Source organism: Leopardus geoffroyi, chromosome A1 (assembly GCF_018350155.1).
Source record: "Leopardus geoffroyi isolate Oge1 chromosome A1, O.geoffroyi_Oge1_pat1.0, whole genome shotgun sequence".
NCBI lineage: Eukaryota > Metazoa > Chordata > Mammalia > Carnivora > Felidae > Leopardus > Leopardus geoffroyi.
In genome coordinates this window covers 116,707,167-116,732,162 of record NC_059326.1, presented here as the reverse complement: position 1 = coordinate 116,732,162, position 24,996 = coordinate 116,707,167, and the positions used below count along the sequence as shown (strand labels likewise).

Genomic DNA, 24,996 nt, shown 5'->3' with positions numbered 1-24,996 from the left:
GAGAGGAGTCAAAATGGTAATTTTCATTTCACTTTAATAGACTTAACATTTTCCTTTCTATATGAATTCACAAAGCTTAGGAAAGACTGCCAACTAGCAAATATTGCAGATATTATACCCCTATGTGTATGTCTCCAGCAAGTTTGAAGACTTGGTTGAGTAATATGAATAACTTTATTTGCCTAGCAAACTTTGCAAGCATAAATATGGGAGTTCTGTTTGAGTATGTTGTAGATAAATCTGTGCCCATTAAAGGTTTAAAAAAAAATCAACAGGGGTGCCTGTGTGGCTCAGTGGGTTCAGCAGAAGACTTCAGCTCAGGTCATGATCTTGCATTCCTCGAGCCCTGTGTGGGGCTCTTGTGCTGACAGCTCAGAGTCTGGAGCCTGCTTCGGATTCTGTGTCTCTGTGTCTCTCTGCCTCTACCCCCTCACACTCTGTCTCTCATAATAATAATAATAATACTAATACTAATAATAATAAACATTAAAAACTTTAAAAAATAAATCAACAGAACCTTTAATTACATTATTTCAATGAAAACAGCATACAAAAATGCAAGACTAATTTTTAACTGCAAATAATATGAGAACAGGTTTTAACTTCTCAGTTGAGGCAAAACTAAAGATTATTTAATGAACAATAAATGTATGATCTATGTTTAATGCCACAGAAAAAGAAAGGTAAATCTTTTCAGACTTAATGTTCAATCTTTGACACAAGGCTGAACTGAGAAAACTCAAGCAACCTAATAATGTGAAAATATAAAAGTAAAAGGCTGTGTTAAAAGAGAAAGAGGATGAGTAAATTGAAATGATCCATAGTGATTATCTACATTAGTGAGGATTAGAGATGAAATGAAGTGGTCTAGGTAGGTCATTGAAAATTAGAAATTGTTGGCACAAAAACAGACATCAGATCAATGGAACAGAATAGAGAACCCAGAAATGGACCCACAAAAGTATGGCCAACTAATCTCTGACAAAGCAGGAAAGAATAGCAAATGGAATAAAGACAGTCTCTTCAGCAAGTGGTGCTGGGAAAACTGAATAGTGACACGGAGAAAAATAAATCTGGACCACTTTCTTACACCATACACAAAAAATAAACTCAAAATGGATGAAAGACTTAAATGTAAGACAGAAAGCCATCAAAATCTTCGAGGAAAAAGCAGGCAAAAACCTCTTTGACTTTGGCCACAGCAACTTCTTACTCAGCATGTCTCCAGAGGCAAGGGAAACAAAAACAAAAATGAACTATTAGGACCTCATCAAAATAAAAAGCTTCTGCACAGTGAAGGAAACAATCAGCAAAACTAAAAGGCAATCGATAGAATGGGAGAAAATATTTGCAAACAACATACCAGATAAAGGGTTAGTAACCAAAATCTATAAAGAATTTATCAAACTCAACATCCAAAAAACAAATAATCCAGTGAAGAAATGGGCAAAAGACATGAACAAACACTTCTCCAAAGAAGACATCCAGATGGCCAACTGACACATGAAAAAATGCTCAACATCACTCATCATCAGGGAAATACAAATCAAAACCACAATGAGATACCACCTCACACCTGTCAGAATGGTTAACATTAACAACTCAGGCAACAACAGATGTTGGCAAAGATGCAGAAAAAGAGGATCTCTTTCGCACTGCTGGTGGGAATGCAAACTGGCACAGCCAATGTGGGAAACAGTATGGAGGTTCCTCAAAAAATTAAAAATAGAACTACCCCACGACCCAGCAATTGCACTACTAGGTATTTATCCAAGGGATACATGTATGCTGTTTCAAAGGGGCACATGCACCCCAATGTTGATAGCAGCACAATTGCCAATAGCCAAAGTATGGAAAGAGCCCAAATGTCCATAGACAGATGAATAGATAAAGAAGATGTGATACACACACACACACACACACACACACACACACACACACACAATGGAGTATTACTCGGCAATCAAAAAGAATGAAATCTTGCCATTTACAACTACATGGATGTAACTAAAGGGTATTATGCTAAGCGATATTAGAGAAAGACAAACATCATATGGCTTCACTCATGTGAGAATTTTAAGATACAAAACATGAACATAAGGGAAGGGAAGCAAAAGTAATATAAAAGCAGAGAGAGGAACAAAACATAAGAGACTCTTAAATATGGAGAACAAACAGAGGACTACTGGAGGGGTTGTGGAAAGGGGGGTGGGCTGAATGGATAAGGGGCATTAAGGAATCTATTCCTGAAATCACTGTTGCACTATAAGCTAACTAACTTGGATGTAAATTTAAAAAATTAATTAAAAAAAGAAAATTAGAAATTGTTGCTCATAAAGTGATGAGAGGAGAAACATCTTCTTTCACTATTTTATACCAAAACATTAGGAGAAATGGGACATTTATTGGCTAAAAACCTGATTCCTCTCATGATTAAAATTGGATTTTTATCCCATTTGACATTTCACTAAAGGAAATTGTTCTTTAAAAACTTCATACTCATTTAAAACATTAATACTCAAAACAGAGTATTCATTAAATTTTTCTATGAAATAAACTGGATTTTTCAAAATTTAACATAGACTTCAAAAGAAGAGGAATCTATACAACTCACCTGCTCAGGATGATTTGATCCTGCCTCCTGCCTTTGCCCTTCGACTTCTCTATCCAGGCCTGGAGGAAGGCTGGGGCTAAAAGCCATGAGGTCGGTCTTGGGCGGACCCTCCCCAGAGCACACCCTTTGCCGCCTCTGATGCGAGTACGACCAGCTCCCCACCGCGCTGGAACACACCAGCGTGGGCTTCCCCGGCCCGCACGCGCCCTCGCTGGGCGGCGCCGAGCACCGCAGCGCCACGTACAGCAGCAGCGTGAGCACCAGCAGGCTGGACACCGCGCAGATGGCGATGATCAGGTACACGTTGACATCCACCAGCGCCGTCTCCGCGCCAGCGGCGCCCGCCAACACCCGCGACGAGGCCTTGGGCGCCTGGCCGCTCTCCACCAGCGACAGCAGCACGGTGGCCGTGGCCGTCAGCGCCGGCTCGCCGTGGTCCCTCACCAGCACCAGCAGGCGCTGGCGCGGCGAGTCCGCCTCGTCCAGGCTGCGCGTCGTGCTGATCTCGCCCGTGTACAGCGCCACGCGGAACGGGCTGCGCGCGCCACCCGCCGCCGGCTGCAGCTCGTACGACAGCCACGCGTTGTAGCCCGAGTCCGCGTCCACCGCGCGCACCTTCGCCACCACGTGGCCCGCGCCCACCGACCGCCACACCAGCTCGCTCACGGCGCCGCCCGCGCCGCCCGCCCCGGGCAGCGGCAGCAGCGCGGGCGCGTTGTCGTTCTCGTCCAGCACGAACACCTGCAGCGTCACGTTGCTGCCCAGCGGAGGCACGCCCGCGTCGCGCGCGCTCACTTGGAACTGCAGCAGCTCCAGCTCCTCGTGGTCCAGCGGCTGCAGCGCGTACACCTTGCCGCTCTCCGCGTGCACCGACACGTAGCTCGACAGCGCACGCTCGCCCACCCGCCGCTCCACCAGCGAGTAGGACACCAGCGCGTTCTCCTGCGCGTCCGCGTCCCGCGCGGACACCGTGAAGATGTGGCAGCCGGGAGGGTTGTTCTCCTTCACGAACACCGTGTACTCAGCCTGCGCGAATGTCGGCGCGTTGTCGTTCACGTCGGCCACTTCCACGGACACGCTGGCCGTGGCCGACAGCGAAGGCGAGCCCCCGTCCCGTGCGGTCACCACTACAGCATAGTCCGACACGCTCTCGCGGTCCAGGGCGCTGTCCAGCACCAGCGAATAATAGTTCTTGAACGTGGACACGATCTTGAAAGGTACGTTGGGCGTTAGAGAACAGGTCACTTGTCCGTTGGCACCGGAGTCACGGTCGGATACACTGATCAGCGCAATGACCGTGCTGGGCTGAGTGTCCTCTCGTACAGGGAGAGACAGGGAAGTCAAGGTGACTTCAGGGGCATTGTCATTGGCGTCTAAGATCTCTACCCAGACTGTACAGTGACTTGCCATTGGGGGATTCCCTTTATCTGTAGCCTGTACTTCAATTTCATAAAACTTGTTTTCTTCATAATCTAAAGTTCCATTGACCCTCACTTCTCCGCTATTTTCATCTAGTGTAAATAAGAGTTTTCCATTGGGTTTAACTGACATCAAGGAGTATGTTACCTCTCCATTGACTCCTTCATCTCGATCTGTGGCGTTTAGCTTTATCACAAAAGTTTCTTTAGCTGCGTTTTCCATCAATCTTACCTTGTATTCTGATTGCTCAAATTCTGGATCATTGTCGTTGACATCCAAGACGTGGATGAAAAGCTGAACGGTGCCAGTGAGCTCTGGTTTTCCCCCGTCTGCCGCTGTCAGTAGCAAATTAAGTTCTGGAGTTTTCTCTCGATCCAGATATTTCTTTAATGTAAGCGACAGTCTTTTAGTCTGCTTACTATGTGTTGGTAGTTGTAAAGAAAAATACTCATTTTGACTTAGTCTGTAGGTCAATAGAGCATTCTCTCCTATATCTGCATCAGAAGCTCCCTCTAGAGGAAAATGAGAGTCGGGTTGCTTAGATTCAGGAATCAGCAGCTTTTGTTCTCTGAGAAAGAACACCGGTGGATTGTCGTTAATATCCCTTATTTCCACTTCCACATGGAAAACCTGCAGCGGCCTGTCCACGATCACCTCCAGGTAGATGCTGCACACTGCGCTCTGTCCGCACAGCTCCTCCCGGTCGATCCGAGAATTCACAAACAAAATGCCATTCTGCAGATTTACCTCCAGAAGGTCCCCGCGGCCTTTGGACGCCACCCGGAAAAGGCGCGGCACCAGCTCTGCCAGCTCCAGCCCTAGGTCCTGGGCAATTCGGCCCACGAAAGTGCCGTGTTTGGCCTCTTCCTGGACCGAGTAGTGGACCTGGCCGCTCCCAGCTTCCCAGACTGTGAGCAGCAGAAGTGACAGCAGCAGACGCCGAGTGCGCAATCCCCTTCTTTGAGAGTCAAACATCGCATACGACATTGACTTCCAAAATAAGGTTCTCACACTTACAGTACCAGAGACTCCAGTTAAGGGTTAAAAATCTAGCTGAATTTTTGAGAAGTTTCAAAGAATCCTTTAACAGTAGCGTTAGGCATGATGGAGTCGTTTTTGTACGGGGCGTTCCTGGCCGGTCAGACCAACCCTTGAAAGAACTACTTCCACCAAGTAAAGAGCGACACCTTGCGCCTGAATAGTGAGTACTGTACACTCCACCATACATTATAGAATTTTACTTAAAGAGAAAAATATAATAAACTTCACACGTTTCATATTATTTTACTCCCAAAATAATATTTCCAAAGTGCTTATTTAGGGAACACTCGTATTATAAGTTACATTGAAACCGATGGTATGCGGAAAATGCCATTTTATTCTTAATATGAAATTGAAATGTTTGTTACTATGTTTGATTTAGAGTTATAAAATTGTTATTTTACTTATCTACATAAATACACACAGACTTTAATTCTCCAGGTAGCCTTATGAAAAGGTAGGGTTAAACATTTCCTAAAGATACTACTTCTCATATCAAAATGTTATCCAATTTGAATTGCTTTACTTCTAGTCTCTCTTGTTACTTTGGCTGCTAGGAAACTCAAAGACCATTTTGAGATTTTAATAACAACTCTTTAGTCTTTAAGTTCTGCATGTTGTGTTCTTATCTATGTGCACTTGCCTTCTATTCATATCTATTTAATTCCAATTATTTTTGTTATATACTTTGTTTTTGTTACAATCCTATATCCTTTGAAAAACAAAAATATTTTTTCAAATTTAATGTTTAAAACAGAATTCATAATGGAAAAGTCTATGGATGTAGATGAAATTATATTTGACACACATGGTTTATCAGGTAAGTTGCATTGTTAACAGTATTATGTGAGGTATCAAAAATTATGTGAGGAATCAAAATGTGAGGTATCAAAACCTTTATGTTAATGATATAGAAGGTGTCTTTCAATTATAAAATACATTTTATTATAATTCAATGAAATAAATAAAAACCACCATGAAAATGTGTGTGCCACATTGGTATTTCCAAGTCACCAACATTGGTTTATGTATATCTGTCAAGATATATACATGAAAATAGCTGACCTGTTCCTTGTTGAAACAATTCTGGGTTTGGGATCATAAGTTCATCCATAACAAGGGAAATAATTTCTAATTAACTCCTGTAAGTACCTAATACTGTGCTAAATATATATGGAGAAAATAACCAAACAATTCAACCAAATGACAAATGACCTTACTGTTTGTGTAAATTCAATTTCATAAAACACCAAGTAGAAAATGGGAATTGTTGATACAAGTTTTCATTGCATGAAGGTGTAATTTGGTTATGTGTCTTCTGTCTTTTCATATAGACTTGGAATTAAAGGAGTCAAAAGAGAATATAATGGAAGTTTAAAGTAGAAAGTTATTTAGAATAAAGATCATTATAGCTTGAGTATTTTGTTGTAGGATTTAATTTTTTTTAATGTTTATTTTTGAGAGAGAGGGTGACACAGAATCTGAACCAAGCTCCAGGCTCTGAGCTGTTAGCACACAGCCTGACATGAGGCATGAACCCACAAACTGTGAGATCATGACCTGAGTCAAAGTTGGATGCTTAACTGACTGAGCAACCCGGGCACCGCTTGTTGTATGATTTTGCTGATTCATCTCTGATTTAAAAATATTTAAAAAGAGGTTAGAGAAGGAAGGAGCCAAAACACAAGAGATTCTTAAAAACTGAAAACAAACTGAGGGTTGATGGGGGGTGGGAGATGAGTATTGAAGAGGGCACCTGTTGGTATGAGCACTGGGTGTTGTATGGAAACCAATTTAACAATAAATTTCATATTTAAATAAATAAATAAATAAAACCTTTTGAAATGTTACAATATAACAGGTCCACATCTAAAAAATAAGAAATAAATAATAAATAAAAATATTTAAATGGCATACAAAAATTACTAGTACATGTATATGTATGTTAGTATTTTTCTTTATCTTGAACACACACACACATATATATACACTATGGCTGATATTATCATCCTGTTAGAACTCTTAGTAAATGCAAAATTCCTTCTTAAGAAACTAATAAAGCAGGTGTTGTATGGAAACCAATTTGACAATAAATTTCATATTTTAAAAAATGACAAAAAAAATCAAAAATTAGTAACGCAGACTCTTCACTTTTTATAACACTGAATTTTCTTATGCATGTGTGAAGCAGTTATAAGGGCCTCTAATCAAAATATAACATTAGATTACATTAACAGTAGATTTAACATGCTATCTGAAACATGTTAGATTTATTTTGGAGAAAAAGGAAGCAAGAGATCTCCAATCATTTCATTACAGAAATTGGGGATTGCAACGTTACATGCAATATGGAGTCCTGAAAGGTAGATAAAGAGATAAACATCAGAAAGGTTACCCAAGCTAGATAATATTACATGTCTGAATTAAAACCAGAAAGGGGCGGGGCGCCTGGGTGGCGCAGTCGGTTAAGCGTCCGACTTCAGCCAGGTCACGATCTCGCGGTCCGTGAGTTCGAGCCCCGCGTCGGGCTCTGGGCTGATGGCTCGGAGCCTGGAGCCTGTTTCCGATTCTGTGTCTCCCTCTCTCTCTGCCCCTCCCCCGTTCATGCTCTGTCTCTCTCTGTCCCAAAAATAAATAAACGTTAAAAAAAAAAATTAAAAAAAAAAAAATAAAACCAGAAAGGGGCGCCTGGGTGGTGCAGTCGGTTAAGCGTCCGACTTCAGCCAGGTCACGATCTCACGGTCCGGGAGTTCGAGCCCCGCGTCAGGCTCTGGGCTGATGGCTCAGAGCCTGGAGCTTGTTTCCGATTCTGTGTCTCCCTCTCTCTCTGCCCCTCCCCCGTTCATGCTCTGTCTCTCTCTGTCCCAAAAATAAATAAACGTTGAAAAAAAAATAAAATAAATAAAATAAAATAAAACCAGATGTCATTTTACCAATTACTCTCCAGTAATATGTAGTGGGTTTTTTTTTTTTTTAGTATATGAAAGGATATAAGATGAACACCAAGTCACAAAAGAGTTTGATATAGGGCTGCCTGGGTATCTCAATCAGTTAAGCATCCAAGTCTTAATTTCAACTCAGGTCATGATCTCATGGTTGTAAAATCCTGTCCCATGTCAGGCTCTGCACTGACAGTGTGGAGCCTACTTGGGATTCTCTCTCTCCCTCTCTCTCTGCCCCCCCCCCAACTCGCTCTCTTTCTCTAAAAATAAACACTTTTTAAAAAGAGTTGATGTGGGGCGCCTGGGTGGCGCAGTCGGTTAAGCGTCCGACTTCAGCCAGGTCACAATCTCGCGGTCCGTGAGTTCGAGCCCCGCGTCGGGCTCTGGGCTGATGGCTCGGAGCCCGGAGCCTGTTTCCGATTCTGTGTCTCCCTCTCTCTCTGACCCTCCCCCGTTCATGTTCTGTCTCTCTCTGTCCCAAAAATAAATAAACATTGAAAAATAAATAAATAAAAAGAGTTGATGTGTTGTATAAACCAATGACCCATCTTTTGCATTTTGGCTGTGATATTTCAGGTATCACCATCTCAACTAGATCATATAAAAGAGATCGTACTATCTTTGAATTCATCTTTGGGGATGGGCTCAAGATCTGGCAATAAGCTAATGTCAAGAAGTTCATATCAATATTGTTCTTAACATTGATTCAGTAAAATTGATTGAAAGGAACTTTGTGCCTGACCTTTACTAAACCAATCTGATTAGTATTAAGTTTCAACTGTATGTCCTGCTAGCCATATATTATTAGAGTGCATGATTTAATGTTCTTCTAGTCTTCATAATCCACTAATATAGCATAACAAGTCTGGTAACATTATTATTGAAAACATAAAACAGAGAAACTAATCTTGAAACATACTTAGAAACCAAGGAGGTTCTTAAAAATAAATGGATTAGAAGTAGTAGTCAACATTGTATTATCAAAATTATAGGATATACTCATTGATGTTCACTCTTTGCTATCATTGCTCATTAAAGTATACACAGTTATTTGATCACAGATCATTTGTCCAGTGAGCACAAATCTTACAGATAACAAGACTGAAGAAGACTGAATTCTGAAAAACCTACACACATTCAAAGATTTTCAGGGCAATATACACCTTAAAGCTGTTACTGAAGTATGACATTTTGGAAACACTTATTGAATCCTTTGTGGATGTTCAGGATCCTGGAAATAATCATATTATCACTTATATTTGTCCAAAACATCCTTATTCATAGCATGAAAAGGGCAGGGTCATTTTCATATTTGTCATTTGGCTTTAGTGTTTTGCTAGAACATTGCAGATCAGAATCTTATGGATTTTCTCACATATTAAATAATTCTTATTTATATTACTTCCAAAAATATATATATAGTCTTTACAATGGCAATTCTTCAATATCTACTGATTGAATAATATAAATACCTATCCCAATGTGGCATGAAGACATGATAATGTGATCAGAAACTCTTCTGAGAAAAAAATCACTTAACATTAAAAAACTCAATTCTGATCTCAATTACGACATTCTACAAAATTAAATATGACAATAATCATGAAGGCTTTTTCTTAAGCAAAACAGAAAGAAGGATTCACTTGTAAACAGTTTGTGCTTGACCTTCCTAGCCAAAACTATGCCTGATCAATGAAAAGATTTACTGTAGTAAGCTCTATGGTGAATAAAAGAATGGCTCTGGAATCAAAAGATATGCATTTGAGTTTTAACTTTATCATGTGCTAGCTGAATGGCAGTAGACAAGCTACACAAATATCTTCCCATTGCTTAGTTCATCTTTAAAATTCAGGTAGTCACGCGTACTTTACAAGTTGTTATAAAGATTAAATAAAATTATATATTTTAAGTCTTTGCATATTGTCTAATAAACTGAAATAGTTCAAATAGTAGTGGTTTATTTATAGCTAGTGACTTCGTTCTTGTTCTGTTTTGTAGCTTTGGAGGAAGAGAATTTCAGTGTGATATACTAGGCCCTGGTTTTTCCTTTTCTGAAGATTTCCTAATGTTCATCTTCATAGAAATCATCTTTTTTTTCCTGGGTATAAAACGGTCACTAATGACGTCTCACCATTTCTATTAACTTCACCCTATTCATAACATCATTCTACTCCATATATAAATATATATAACTTATTTTTCACACAATATAATTAAAAGACCTCTAACTTGTACACTGGAGCAAAAAAATAATAATAATAAACTTTTACATCAGAGAGACAGAGAGAGAGAGGGAGGGACAGAATCTGAATCAGGCTCCACGATGCCAGAGCAGAGCCTGATGCAGGGCTCAAACTCAGGAAGTGACAGATCACGACCTGAGGTGAGATGGAGTCAGAGGCTTATCCAACGGAGCTACCCAGGCACCCCCTCTGTGATTCTTTAAGCAATTCACATAAATATAGCTTTTGGACAAAAAAAAAGTTTGCATCAAATGTATCTACAGTATAAAATGTTAAATTGTGAAATGTGATCAACACCATTGTCAAATAGAAGTGCCTTTGTGTATATTCCATGGTTGTTATGCATAAGCTGTTTAAACCAAAGTCATTTCAATGACCAAGTGGCTTGGGGAACACATGAATCAGTATCACCTTTCCCCATTATGGGAACACTCTCTTAAACTCAAAACACAAAGGAGTGTGATTTTTTCTACCCTACCCTAAAAAATTTCCATACAGCCTCATAATGAGTCCCATGAATGTAAGAAGCATAAATATGATCAAATATAAAATCTTCCAAATAAAGTAAATGGAAATCAATGAATTAATATGGAGGACAACAGCAATAGATTCAACAGGCAATTAGCAAAACTGAAATTATATTGAGAAGTAAAGAAAAGGGCACCTGGGTGGCTCAGTTGGTTGAGCAACTGACTTTGGTTCAAGTCATGGTCTTGCCATTTGGTGTTCAGTTCGTTAAGTTCAAGCCCCACATCAGGCTCACTGATGTCAACACAGAGCCCTCTTGGGATCCTCTGTCCCCTTCTGTTTGCCTCTGCCCTGCTTGTGCTCTCTCAAAAACAAACATTAAAAAAAAAGAATTACATAAAAAATGTAGTTTATCTGAAGCAGCTGAAGACTATGAAGAAAATAAGCTTGAAACTGTGAGAGACTTAAAGACAAAAAAGTAAAGTCCTCTTCAAAGGTAAGGCTGAAACTTCACCCAGTATCTCAAAGAAGCATGCCATTGATGATAAAGAAACGAAATTATTTATAAAAGGAAGCCACCTCAACAGCCCATGCCCATTAGTAATAAGCGTATAGTTTATAGAGAAGTAAGGATTTAAATAGATTTCAAACTCAAAATAACTAAATTATGAAGTTATGCATTATTATGGTAATTTTGAATACATTTAATATAATTAGTGGAGGACATCAATTAGAATAAGAAAATAAATAGGAAGAATGAACTTCCTGCAAAGTTGAAAACTAGAAAATGTAAGCTTTGCCCATATCCTCCATTTCCCATGAGTGATCCTTGCTTTCTTTACAGGGGGATTTAACCTTCTTCATTTATAGAAAGTGTTAGCCATCTGTTTCATTATTGCAATTACTACCACTCTCATTATTTCCAGCAAATAAATAATGTTCCAGGCATGTTCATGAAGACTTTAGTGAAAAGTAATGAAAACGGATGGACTTCCAATGTGCTTTAAAATAAACCACCCCAAGGGGAAAAAACCAGAAACAAATAAATGAAGTAATAAATTTACAATAATATTGCTGAACATACTATGCAATTGACATCAAAAGGCATAAAATATGTTCGAGAATTGCTGTACTTACATCATTCCCGAAAATATCCCGTTGTTCTCCACTATCTCCAGAACTTGAACCGGGAGGAACACAAGGGCTGAAGGCCATGAGATCGGTCTTGGGCGGACCCTCCCCAGAGCACACCCTCTGCCGCCTCTGCTGCGAGTACGACCAGCTCCCCACCGCGCTGGAACACACCAGCGTGGGCTTCCCCGGCCCGCACGCGCCCTCGCTGGGCGGCGCCGAGCACCGCAGCGCCACGTACAGCAGCAGCGTGAGCACCAGCAGGCTGGACACCGCGCAGATGGCGATGATCAGGTACACGTTGACATCCACCAGCGCCGTCTCCGCGCCAGCGGCGCCCGCCAACACCCGCGACGAGGCCTTGGGCGCCTGGCCGCTCTCCACCAGCGACAGCAGCACGGTGGCCGTGGCCGTCAGCGCCGGCTCGCCGTGGTCCCTCACCAGCACCAGCAGGCGCTGGCGCGGCGAGTCCGCCTCGTCCAGGCTGCGCGTCGTGCTGATCTCGCCCGTGTACAGCGCCACGCGGAACGGGCTGCGCGCGCCACCCGCCGCCGGCTGCAGCTCGTACGACAGCCACGCGTTGTAGCCCGAGTCCGCGTCCACCGCGCGCACCTTCGCCACCACGTGGCCCGCGCCCACCGACCGCCACACCAGCTCGCTCACGGCGCCGCCCGCGCCGCCCGCCCCGGGCAGCGGCAGCAGCGCGGGCGCGTTGTCGTTCTCGTCCAGCACGAACACCTGCAGCGTCACGTTGCTGCCCAGCGGAGGCACGCCCGCGTCGCGCGCGCTCACTTGGAACTGCAGCAGCTCCAGCTCCTCGTGGTCCAGCGGCTGCAGCGCGTACACCTTGCCGCTCTCCGCGTGCACCGACACGTAGCTCGACAGCGCACGCTCGCCCACCCGCCGCTCCACCAGCGAGTAGGACACCAGCGCGTTCTCCTGCGCGTCCGCGTCCCGCGCGGACACCGTGAAGATGTGGCAGCCGGGAGGGCTGTTCTCCTTCACGAACACCGTGTACTCGGCCTGCGCGAATGTCGGCGCGTTGTCGTTCACGTCGGCCACTTCCACGGACACGCTGGCCGTGGCCGACAGCGAAGGCGAGCCTCCGTCCCGTGCTGTCACTACTAGAGCATAGTCCGACACGCTCTCGCGGTCCAGGGCGCTGTCCAGCACCAGCGAATAGTAATTCTTGAAGGTGGACACCAGCTTGAAGGGGACATGGGGTGTTAGTGAGCAGGTTACTTGCCCGTTGCCACCAGCGTCACGGTCAGTTACACTGATTAGGGCGATTACGGTCCCCAGTGGAGCATCCTCTGGAACAGACAGCGATAGTGAAGTCACTAGCAACTCCGGAGCATTATCGTTAATATCCAAGACTTCTATCAAGATTGTGCAGTGACCAAACATCGGAGGATTTCCTTTGTCAACTGCTTCTATTTGAAGTTTCCATAATTTAGTTTCTTCAAAATCTATTTTTCCGTTTACTTTTATTTCTCCACTGTCTGAATCTATGTGAAAAGAGGCTTCTGTATTAGAGGAGACATCAGTTGCAAATGAATAAAGAATGTGACTGTTGGAACCTTCATCCAAATCCGAGGCATTAAGTCTAATAACCAGAGTACCGTTTCTCGAATTCTCCAGTAATTTTACACGATGGACTGCTTTGTCAAATACTGGGGCGTTGTCATTTGCATCCAGCACTGTGATGTGTAACTCTGTGGTACCTGTCAGCTCAGGTTTGCCCCCATCAGTTGCTTTGAGCACCAAGAGAAGCTTTGAAGCGACTTCCCTGTCTAAAGATTTTTTTAGTACTAGTTCGAGCGGTTTTACCTGTTCCTCGTTGGTGGGTACTTCCAGAGAGAAATATTCGTTGGGGCTCAGTTTGTAAGTCAGCAGAGCGTTGGCCCCGATATCTGCATCATATGCGCCCTCTAGTGAAAAATGAGAGTCAAGAGCCCTAGCTTCAGAAATAAACAAACTTTTTTGTGTCGCTGGGAACATTGGCGGGTTGTCGTTAATGTCCTTCACCTCCACCTCCACATGGAAAACCTGCAGCGGCCTGTCCACGATCACCTCCAGGTGGATGCTGCATTCCGCGCTCCGCCCACACAGCTCCTCGCGGTCGATCCGAGAGTTCACAAACAAAATACCATTCTGCAGATTTACCTCCAGAAGATCCCCGCGACCTTTGGACGCCACTCGGAAAAAGCGCGGCACCAGCTCTTCCAGCTCCAGCCCCAGGTCCTGCGCGATGCGGCCCACGAAGGTGCCGTGTTTGGCTTCCTCTGGGACAGAGTAATGGACTTGGCCGCTCTCGGCCTCCGACGCTGCAAGGAGCATAACCGAGAGCAGCAAGCGCTTGACTTCCTGGCCACCTGATCCTGAAGCTAACATCCTGCTCTGTTTCAGGTTAGTAAATCAACGTTTCATGAGAGGAAATGCGTAGTCCTTTTAGATCTTTCTTTTGAGTCTGTTCCTGAGATCTCTACTGGATCTTAACAACATGGGTGTGTATAGTCTTTAAAACACCGGAACAGTGGAGATTCTTTCTGGTCCGTGAATAATGGTAATTTTCTTCTGTTAAAATAATCCTCTTCTTGGAGAACAACGACATCCTGTGGCTCAAAATGGAAGTGCCTTTGTGTTTATACTATTTCTTTCACCTATACTGCTTCTCTCAAAATTCCTTCATATGTTGGTCCATGTTTTACTTTGTAGGCTTTTAATTCTTTATTTATACATTCCTTGTGTATGACCACTAGCTCTACAAAGGTAGTTTTTGTTTTACAAGTTAGAATCCTAAGAAGAGTTTTATCTTGGATATAGACATCTAAGAGGACGTACTACTACTGCACTAACTATACATTATCATGTATAATTATCATGTATATAAGCATGAAAAGTCCACATTTCTTGGTTATTAGTGTCGTGTTTTTTAGACTTTTAGAAATTGATTACTTTGGAATGGACTTTTATTAAGTTTACTCCGTTGCTAACACTAATTTCTATTGCTTAATCCTTGTACTATGTTAAATTATTCTAAACATTTAGTTCAGTTGTACACAGAATAATTCAAGATGCAAGTTCTCTAAGTTACCACCTCAATATAATGGTGTTTCAAATCAATGCTGATACACAAGCTATTTATCAGTTTACCCAAAGATTTATTTTATTTGATGTTAATGAATTTACCAAGTACTGACCCTTAGAAATAAAAAGTATATTTATCTTTGCCTCATTTTAAAGCTTTTTTTTTTCAATTATAGTATCTGCTAAGGGTGAATGTTGTCGTTTCCATCCTGAAGAACAACTTAAATTTGCATTATATCCACTACTATTTGAAAAATAATTTCTTTCTACCCCCCAACCCACTGAATCAGGAATTCAAGCTATATTTGTCTGATTGTTTACACACATTTTATTCCAAAAATGGTTTAAGGAGACTAGAGTATATAAAGCATTCCAAATCTAATTCATTCACTCAATTTTATTTTCCTGTTCTTATCTCAGATACAAAAACCAAATTGAAATTTGCATAGGAACTGTTATCTACTGCAATAAGCTTATCAGTCTTGTATGAAAAGAGAAAAATAGTTTAATCATTCTCAAGGCTATTAAGAAACCAACTATATCCAGTATTTGAAATCCTTTTGATAAGATAGCAGCCACTTGGAAAATCCCAAACTTTCTTACTAAAAAAATATTGTAAATGGCTACACAAAGGAATCTTAGGTTTTATGTCAAAGTGAGCTGTAGTCTTCATTTTGGAACACTTTTTAAAACAGTGATTTGAGGGGCGCCTGGGTGGCTCAGTCGGTTGAGCGTCCAACTTCAGCTCAGGTCATGATCTCGTGGTTTGTGAGTTCAAGCCCCATGTCGGGCTCTGTGCTGACAGCTTAGAGCCTGGAGCCTGCTTCGGATTCTGTGTCTCCTCTCTCTGCCCATCCCCCACTTGTGCTCTGTCTCTCCTTGTCTCTCAAAAATAAATGAATGTAAACAAAATAAAAAATGAAAAAATAAATAAAATAGTGATTTGATTATTATAGATCTATGCAAAAGATTTATAGTTATAACTACTTTTAATTATTTTTTAATTGTGGAAGCCATAAACTCAAGACCAACATATTCGCCTAAAGAAGAGCAAAAAATTTTAGCACATGGAGGGGGGTGGTGAGAGTGACTAAATTCAGAAAAAAACATGACTGGGGCGCCTGGGTGGCTCAGTCGGTTAAGCGTCCGACTTCAGCTCAGGTCACGATCTCACGGTCCGTGAGTTCGAGCCCCGCGTCAGGCTCTGGGCTGATGGCTCAGAGCCTGGAGCCTGCTTCCTATTCTGTGTCTCCCTCTGTCTCTGACCCTCCCCCGTTCATGCTCTGTCTCTCTCTGTCTCAAAAATAAATAAACTTAAGAAAGAAAAAATTAAAAAAAAAACATGACTAAGAAATAAATCCCCTTGCATTTGCTAATTTAAATAAAACAGTCCCTTTGAGGATGATGCCATAGTGAAGGTCCATTCCATTTTTGGTTTAAGGAATTGGTTCATTAATTAAGTACACATAAAGTACACATTAAAGATTGTTTTTCAAGTCCCCAAATTCCAAGGCTATCATATAGCTAAATAACTATGGTATACCAGTAAAGCTATGGGTTGGTTACTGATCTTGACACAGACTATAACAAATACTATGCCTTGAAGAGCTGTAGAGTACTCATGATTAGCCTGAGTTTAATGCCATCCAATAAAGAATATATTAAACATGATTATAAAATTAAGATGTTATAACTTTAAAAGAAATTGACATATTCCTTTTTTGACAAGTATGTTAAAAGCAATTCGTGACTTGGAAAATGTTTTGGTTTCATTCCAAAATTTCAATAATTCTAAATAGAATGAAAAGAAACCATCCATAAAGTTTTTTGAAATAATTATCTTAAAACAGAGACAGAGGAAGACATTGTCGAACTAAAAACATAATGTGTCTTTACTATCTCCCAACTTATCCTGAAATCCCACCTTGTTTCCTCTCCTATTTGCACTACCTCTTGCAAAGACTTTAAAATTATTATGTTGCTGGGTAAAATGCTAATTAGTTATGTTAAATTTTTGGTGCATAGTTGTGTTTTAAACATGCCCCCCCCCCAAAAAAAAGCGAAGTAAAATAAATAAGACTAAATTGGTAAACACACAATTCTGTGTTTCATTAATTGCTCAGATAAACAGATACCTTAGTATAAGACCTTTCTGCAAGGGGGATAAAATGACATTATAAAGGGCTGAAAGAGAAGGCAGATATAAAAGAAAGGAATTCTGTACACAAATTTAAATACTTTGCATTAACTTATCATTTGTAATCTCTGAGAGTTACAGACTGGCCATGGGAAGTATTAACACTGAAGGCAATGCCATGCTTAAACTCCTGCCACAATTGTCTTTTCTGGTGTTCCTAAACTTGAATAGAGATTTCAAGGGGGGTTGTTTTTGTTGTGGTTTTTTTTTTTTTTTTTTAGTTTTTTTGGGGGGTGGGGCGGGGAGAGACAGAGACAAAGAGAGAGAGAATCCCAAGTAGGCTCTGCACTGTCGCACTGTCGGTGAGGAGCCAATGTGGGCTCGAACTCATGAACTACAAGATCATGTCCTAAGCCAAAATCAATAGAGGGATACTTAACCAACTGAGTGACCCAGGTGCCCTGAGATTTCAAGATTTATGGGAAGCTTTTTGTGAGGCACATTCAGAGTAAAAATTCAGTCTGCATACAGAAAGGAAAAAGTATTGCTAAGAACCAGAGTCAAGATCGTAAACTTGTTGCACTGCTATTTTGGTAACACTGAACTTAAACAAAAATTAAATCATAGGGATCAGATAACATGTTTTAGAATGTAATAATGAATAGGATAGAGTTGGCATCCTGTGAGTTAATTATCTGGCATTTCTCAGTCCACCTCTTCCAACACAACCCTGTTTAAGATGACTAAAGTAGTTATAACCTAAATTGCACTTATATGATATGAAATCAGTAGGAAACATTCTAAGAGAACAATTCAATTTTCTCTTCAAATTTTTCATATTAATTCTGACTAAAGTAACTTTTTTGAGCTCCTTAAAGTGATTTTCAAATATTCTCCATTATTAAACATAATCATGACTCTTTCCTCAGAATGAAAAAGCTAATACTTGAATATCATAAGCAAGATTTCATGCTGATAGAGGAGTAGATGATAAAAAGCTACTGCGTAAAATTATGTCAATAACTATTACATAATAACTATTTTTATGTTTAATGTTTATTTTTGCGAGAGAGCCTGCGAGTGGGCGGGGGGTGAGGGGCAGAGAGAGAAGAGGACAGAGGATCCTAAGCAGGCTTCCTCTTCATAGGAGGGAGCCCAATGTGGGGTTCGAACCCATAAGACCATGACCTGAGTCAAAGTAGGATGCTCAACCGAATGAGCCATCCAGGTGCCCCAATTATGACATTTATGAACAAACTTTAAGTCTACATATCTTACCATTAAAAACAAAGTGTAAACACTGCCTACTGAGGATATAGTATGCATCATAAGTTATATTGTTTCACCATCAAGAGAATTTACCAGAGCAGTCTTTGTTAAGATAATAGGGTCATTTCAAAATTTAGATTTGAAAGTTAAATAAAATTAAAGTACTAATGAGTACAAATTAAATAAAGTACAAATCTCATAAATACTTGTAACATAAAAAAGACAGTGGTTTAAGGGGAAAAACCTACAAACTACATCAAATACTTGTATTGGAAATATAAATATTTAAAAATAGGTTGAATAATTTAAAAAATTGAAGTATCAAGAAAAAATGCATAAGGTACAATAGACAAAATACAACATGAACTTTAAAATAAATATTATATTAGGTATTACTAAAATATTTGATTATAGAAATATGCTATGTTATAAAGGATGAAGATATCCGAGACATACATAAGATGGGGGAAAGCGGTTAATAAAATATTATTCATAAGGCAACATATGGAAATAAAAAGTAATAACTCACCTTCCTTGAGTAGTCCTCTCCACTAGACTGTTCTTCCCTTTGCACATCTGGTACTGGACACGGGGTAAGGCTGGGACTAAAAGCCATGAGGTCGGTCTTGGGCGGACCCTCCCCAGAGCACACCCTCTGCCGCCTCTGCTGCGAGTACGACCAGCTCCCCACCGCGCTGGAACACACCAGCGTGGGCTTCCCCGGCCCGCACGCGCCCTCGCTGGGCGGCGCCGAGCACCGCAGCGCCACGTACAGCAGCAGCGTGAGCACCAGCAGGCTGGACACCGCGCAGATGGCGATGATCAGGTACACGTTGACATCCACCAGCGCCGTCTCCGCGCCAGCGGCGCCCGCCAACACCCGCGACGAGGCCTTGGGCGCCTGGCCGCTCTCCACCAGCGACAGCAGCACGGTGGCCGTGGCCGTCAGCGCCGGCTCGCCGTGGTCCCTCACCAGCACCAGCAGGCGCTGGCGCGGCGAGTCCGCCTCGTCCAGGCTGCGCGTCGTGCTGATCTCGCCCGTGTACAGCGCCACGCGGAACGGGCTGCGCGCGCCACCCGCCGCCGGCTGCAGCTCGTACGACAGCCACGCGTTGTAGCCCGAGTCCGCGTCCACCGCGCGCACCTTCGCCACCACGTGGCCCGCGCCCACCGACCGCCACACCAGCTCGCTCACGGCGCCGCCCGCGCCGCCCGCCCCGGGCAGCGGCAGCAGCGCGGGCGCGTTGTCGTTCTCGTCCAGCACGAACACCTGCAGCGTCACGTTGCTGCCCAGCGGGGGCACGCCCGCGTCGCGCGCGCTCACTTGGAACTGCAGCAGCTCCAGCTCCTCGTGGTCCAGCGGCTGCAGCGCGTACACCTTGCCGCTCTCCGCGTGCACCGACACGTAGCTCGACAGCGCACGCTCGCCCACCCGCCGCTCCACCAGCGAGTAGGACACCAGCGCGTTCTCCTGCGCGTCCGCGTCCCGCGCGGACACCGTGAAGATGTGGCAGCCGGGAGGGTTGTTCTCCTTCACGAACACCGTGTACTCGGCCTGCGCGAATGTCGGCGCGTTGTCGTTCACGTCGGCCACTTCCACGGACACGCTGGCCGTGGCCGACAGCGAAGGCGAGCCTCCGTCCCGTGCTGTCACTACTAGAGCATAGTCCGACACGCTCTCGCGGTCCAGGGCGCTGTCCAGCACCAGCGAATAGTAATTCTTGAAGGTGGACACCAGCTTGAAGGGGACATGGGGCGACAGTGTGCAGGTCACCTGGCCATTAGCTCCAGAATCACGGTCGGACACGCTGATCAGGGCGATGACAGTGCCTACCTGAGCATCTTCTTGTACCGGAAGAGCCAAAGAAGTGATAACCACCTCAGGTGAATTATCATTTTCATCCAGAATTTCCACTAAGACAGTGCAGTGACCAACCATAGGTGGGTTTCCTGTATCTGTCACATCTACATGAATTTCATAAGTGTTACTATCCTCAAAGTCAATAGCATCATTTATTCGTATTTCTCCCGTTTTTTCATTCATTAGAAATTTCCTTCTTACGCTGGATGGAACCAAAGCACTAAATGAATATATCATTTCTTTGTTTATTCCTTCGTCCGCATCAGACGCATTCAGCCATATTACTAACGTTTGGTTCGCTGAATTTTCATACATTTTAACTTCATAAACGGATCGGTCACACATAGGCGCATTATCATTGGCATCCAACACCAAGATCAGCAGAGTAACAGATCCAGTATATTCGGGTTTGCCTCCATCGGTTGCCGTTAATAATAACTGAAGCTGAGGATTTTCTTCACGATCCAGCATTTTTCCTAGAACAAGCACTGGAAATTTGCCTTTGTCTTTTTTGTTTATAATATCAAGAACGAAAAACTCATTTGGACTGAGTCTGTAAGTAAGCACTGCATTCTCTCCAACATCCGCATCAGATGCGCCTTCTAGCGGAAATCGAGAGTCAAGCAGTCGAGATTCGGGTATTGAAAGCTTTTGTTCTGAGACGGAGAAGACTGGTGGGTTGTCGTTAATGTCCTTCACCTCCACCTCCACATGGAAAACCTGCAGCGGCCTGTCCACGATCACCTCCAGGTGGATGCTACACTCGGTACTCCTCCCACAGAGCTCCTCTCGGTCGATCCGAGAATTCACAAACAAAATACCATTCTGCAGATTTACCTCCAGAAGATCCCCGCGACCTTTGGACTCCACTCGGAAAAACCGCGGCACCAGCTCCTCCAGCTCCAGCCCCAGGTCCTGCGCGATGCGGCCCACGAAGGTGCCGTGTTTGGCCTCCTCCGGGACCGAGTAGTGGACCTGACCGCTCCCCGCCTCCCATGCTGCAACGAGGAGAAGCAAGGGAAGCGGGCGCCAGTCTCTTGGCCCCCTGGGTCTGTAGACCAACATCATACCTTTCTGCCGATTTACAAATTGATGAATCAGCGGTCTAGAACAACTGCTGTCTGAATTTTCCTATTCGATTTCTTACATCCACTTTTATGGAAACGGCCGAGATCTGCGAATGTAGTTCCTTTCTAGTCCTCGAGAAACAGGAGTATGCCTTTGTTCCAAAAAAATTTTGCGGAAGACAGCGACATCCGGTGGCTGAATGTGTAAGTACAATTCCGTGAGTTTTAACAACTTGTCTTTCATTCACAGCGTTTGATTCTATTTGTACATATTTGTAGCTCTATGGATCTTCAAAACTTCACATGAGGTCTCTTTTGTACATAATAATAATCATTGTCGACCTTCATTTCAGCGTTTTCTTAAATTCAGAATCTCGGGAAGTAATTTCTTCCCCATGACTCTCATTAGCTACATTTGAAAATGCTCTTAATATTTTATAATACTATTGTATTAGTATTTTGCTGGATAACAAATTTATATGTCTTCAAGTTTGATACTTAATTCACTTCTCTTTCTCATTATTTTTGCGATTAAATAAACCTTACCAGACGCTAATCTCAAGTATCACTTCTCTGTGAGGTGTTTGAAACTCTTAAATTTCAGTCATCACTAGAAAGTTGAGAGAAGAACACCGGCTCAATATTGGAAATGACTCCATTCTGATTACTATTCTTAAACTTATTGGTTATGTGACTCTCTCTGTCTCTGTTTCCAGTTTCATAACATTCATACAATAATAATATGGGGGTTGTGTGAATTATGACACATTAAATACCTAGGATATTACCTTAAGGAGACCTAGGATATTACCTTAAGGAAAGTGAGTGGCTCATAAATGGCAATATTTTCAGCCCTCAATTTAGCCACATTTATTTTCATAATGGTCGAGACCAAAATCAGCTTTTTGGTAAAAATTATTACCTATATAATATTATCACTCTGCAATACCTTTACGATTGCTACCACACAGGCTGAGTGGTGGGTGGTTCCCATCTTAGGAAAGCAGAAAAGTACTTTTTTTGAGAAATCAGTTATACAGGGAGAAGTTACATTTTTTATATGTATCTTACATGGGAAAAAAGAACTTTAATTATGATTCTAAAGATAAGCACTTTCATCTTTGTTATATTTAAGCTTTTTGAGTACCCCAAATACACAGTTTGGGAATTATCTAATAGTTTTATCAGTGTCAATAAAATATCCATCATCACCTGGAGTAAAATATTTTCTCTCTTAAAGTTTTTAGAATCAAGTATTTAGCAAATGAAATTCTCTATTAATATATCTGCACTACTGAAAAAAAGAGAAAAAGTTCTTTTTTTCCCCAAAAAGGAAAAACTTAATAATAGGACCTTTGGTCTTATCCAAAGGTTATTTTCTTTACTTTAATGATATTGTAAGTTATAACAGAGATCAATAATTTTGAACTCTTTCAGTTGCTATTAAGAGCTGAAAAACAGACTAACACTTATGAACAAAAAAAGTGACAGGAACGAGAGTCACTTAATTCATGGATTCATGTGTGCCATTAAATTGTTTTTATAATCTTCTACTTCTTCAGATTGACCCTAAGTGAAAATCCATTCAAATTCTGGTTTTACTGGCTATTTTTCTTGTAAAGCACAAATTAAAGTGTAACAACTTATGTATCTATCTACGATACCAATCAATGTTTAGTTAGAGCTACTTTCTGGAATCTAAAAATAAGTTTATTAGTGAATAATCATCGCAACACAAGGTAATAATATAAACTATACTCCATTCCTGTTAATGTGCATTTTATAGCAAGTAATAGCATAAATGTGCCAGTTAAATCTGCAATAATGAATACAAAGCAGGGGTAGTTAAATTATATACTCTCAAATAATAGGAACTTGCTTCTCTAAGTGTCTCATAAGCCTATTAGATCTAAAACTTCAGCTGAATAAGAAACACCTGGAGTGCTTATTGAAAAGCAAGTTTGCCAGTCCTACTTATTTCAGAAATTGTGGAGTAGAGTCTGGGAACCAGAATGTTCAATAAGGACTCCAGATGTTGCTAACGCAGTTAGCATTATCAGGTCTAGGATAGGATAGGCTGGCCATAGACCCCAAGTTACCTGGGATATACTCTGTTTATGTCTGTAGTCTTGTATACTTACTTATAGTGTCCCTTCACTCTCAAAAGTGTCTAAGATTAAGTCAGAACTTAGATAGTTAACCCTATATAAAAACTACAATTTAGGGGCTGACATAGGAAGTTTCATTATTGATTTAATGGTTGCTGCTTGAATTGAGGAGTGTTACCCACAGAAACACAGAGGGCTAGTTACTAGGCAAAAAAATAAAATGTCTTCCATGCTCTCACTTCTCCATTTTGAACTTCTCAGCTGTTTCAAATCCTAACCTCCCTGGAACCCATTGTGTGCATGCTTCCTGATGATCCAAAAGATAAATACATTGCTAGATGTTCACTGATCTTCTGAAAATTTGCACATGATGATAGCTCATATTAAAGAGAAAAAAAATATTAATATAAAGGATGAAATTACCAATTATATCAATACAGCTATCAATAATAAAGAATAAAATTTATAATTATAGAAAACATAGTAAATAATAAATAATACTAGCTCTAAGAGACTAAAGGAGCGGGGAGTTAGATTTCTAGCACTCCTCGATCCATATAATCCATATAACATATAATCAAATACCTGAGCCCAATTCAAGTGACATATGGAACCTGAAAAAAAGTGCAAGGACAGAGATATTTGAAGGTATAAGTCTAGATCTAAGGCGAGTTATGCTGACAGACGTAGACAAGATTGATTACAGGAGCTCAGAGAATACTCAAGTTTGGAAATAAACATGATGAAAAGAAAACAGATCACTTTGTAACATATAACAAACATGTCCTCTATAAGGGAAAAGAAAAAAATACTGAAATATATTATTTAAATTAATTTCACTTGCACTTTCATTGTTATATTGTGGCTCGATTCTCAAAGGCACTCTGATTTTGCTCTGAGTTTTTTTTTTAAGTTCATTTATTTATTTTGAGAGAGAAGAGAAAGCATGCATGAGCAGGGGAAGGGCAGAGAGAGAGGGAGAGAGAATCCCAAGCAGGCTCCATGCTCTCAGTGCAGAGCCTGGGGAGGGGCTCAAACTCACAAACCATGAGATCATAACCTGAGCGAAAACCAAGAGCTGGACGCTTAACAACTGAGCCACCCAGGTTCCCCACTCTGCTGAGTTTTTAATTAAGGAGTACCTTGTAAAATATCTGACACAATAAAAACACCAGAATATAAAAATAAGTCACATAACAAAAATGCTACATAAATATAAAGGAAGTTTCTAAAATATCAATTAGAAAATAAAAGCTTGGACTAAAGACCCAGTGTGAAGAACCACCACAATTCAGGAAATATAAGTTTAACATGTAATAAGTTTAAAGGTGTACAATCTCATCTCCAGATTTCTGTCTTTCAGAATATTGAGAGGAAAAGTAAATCATCCTCTCCACTGATGGAGTAACTTTTTAAGTTACAGACTATGAATTTCAAGAGAATTCAGAGTGTAGAATTTAGATATATCTCTAATGCTCAAACATTATATGCTAACAAAATTTTTAGTAAAAAGGAGAAAGTCATTTGAAGAAAGAAAGTACATGTCAGGAAGTATTTTCTCCAATATCAGATAAAATATCAATGTCAAGCATAAAGAAACATATTT

General features: G+C 41.5%; 3 protein-coding genes and 1 pseudogene across 9 annotated transcripts in view; all 4 read right to left on the bottom strand.

Moving 5' to 3' along the window:
• LOC123604936 (protocadherin alpha-1-like) overlaps positions 1-24,996 on the bottom strand; it is a 187,316-nt gene that overhangs the window by 100,863 nt on the left and 61,457 nt on the right.
• The window catches only part of LOC123604792 (protocadherin alpha-C2), a 210,845-nt gene that overhangs the window by 134,366 nt on the left and 51,483 nt on the right, over positions 1-24,996 (bottom strand). Inside the window, exon 1 of one of the 7 annotated variants that reach the window (XM_045491034.1) lies at positions 11,865-14,395. The exons of 4 other annotated variants lie outside the window; for them this stretch is intronic. In XM_045491034.1, coding sequence (XP_045346990.1) covers positions 11,865-14,252 — 2,388 coding nt within the window. In that variant the 5' untranslated portion in view covers positions 14,253-14,395. Of the gene's footprint in view, positions 1-2,614; positions 5,169-11,864; positions 14,396-22,502; positions 23,744-24,996 lie in introns of those variants that run through there. 2 more of the 7 variants (XM_045491028.1, XM_045491054.1) reach the window with 2 other exon arrangements.
• The window catches only part of LOC123604939 (protocadherin alpha-10-like), a 137,293-nt gene that overhangs the window by 97,815 nt on the left and 14,482 nt on the right, over positions 1-24,996 (bottom strand).
• On the bottom strand, positions 17,085-22,434 carry LOC123580070 (annotated as a pseudogene).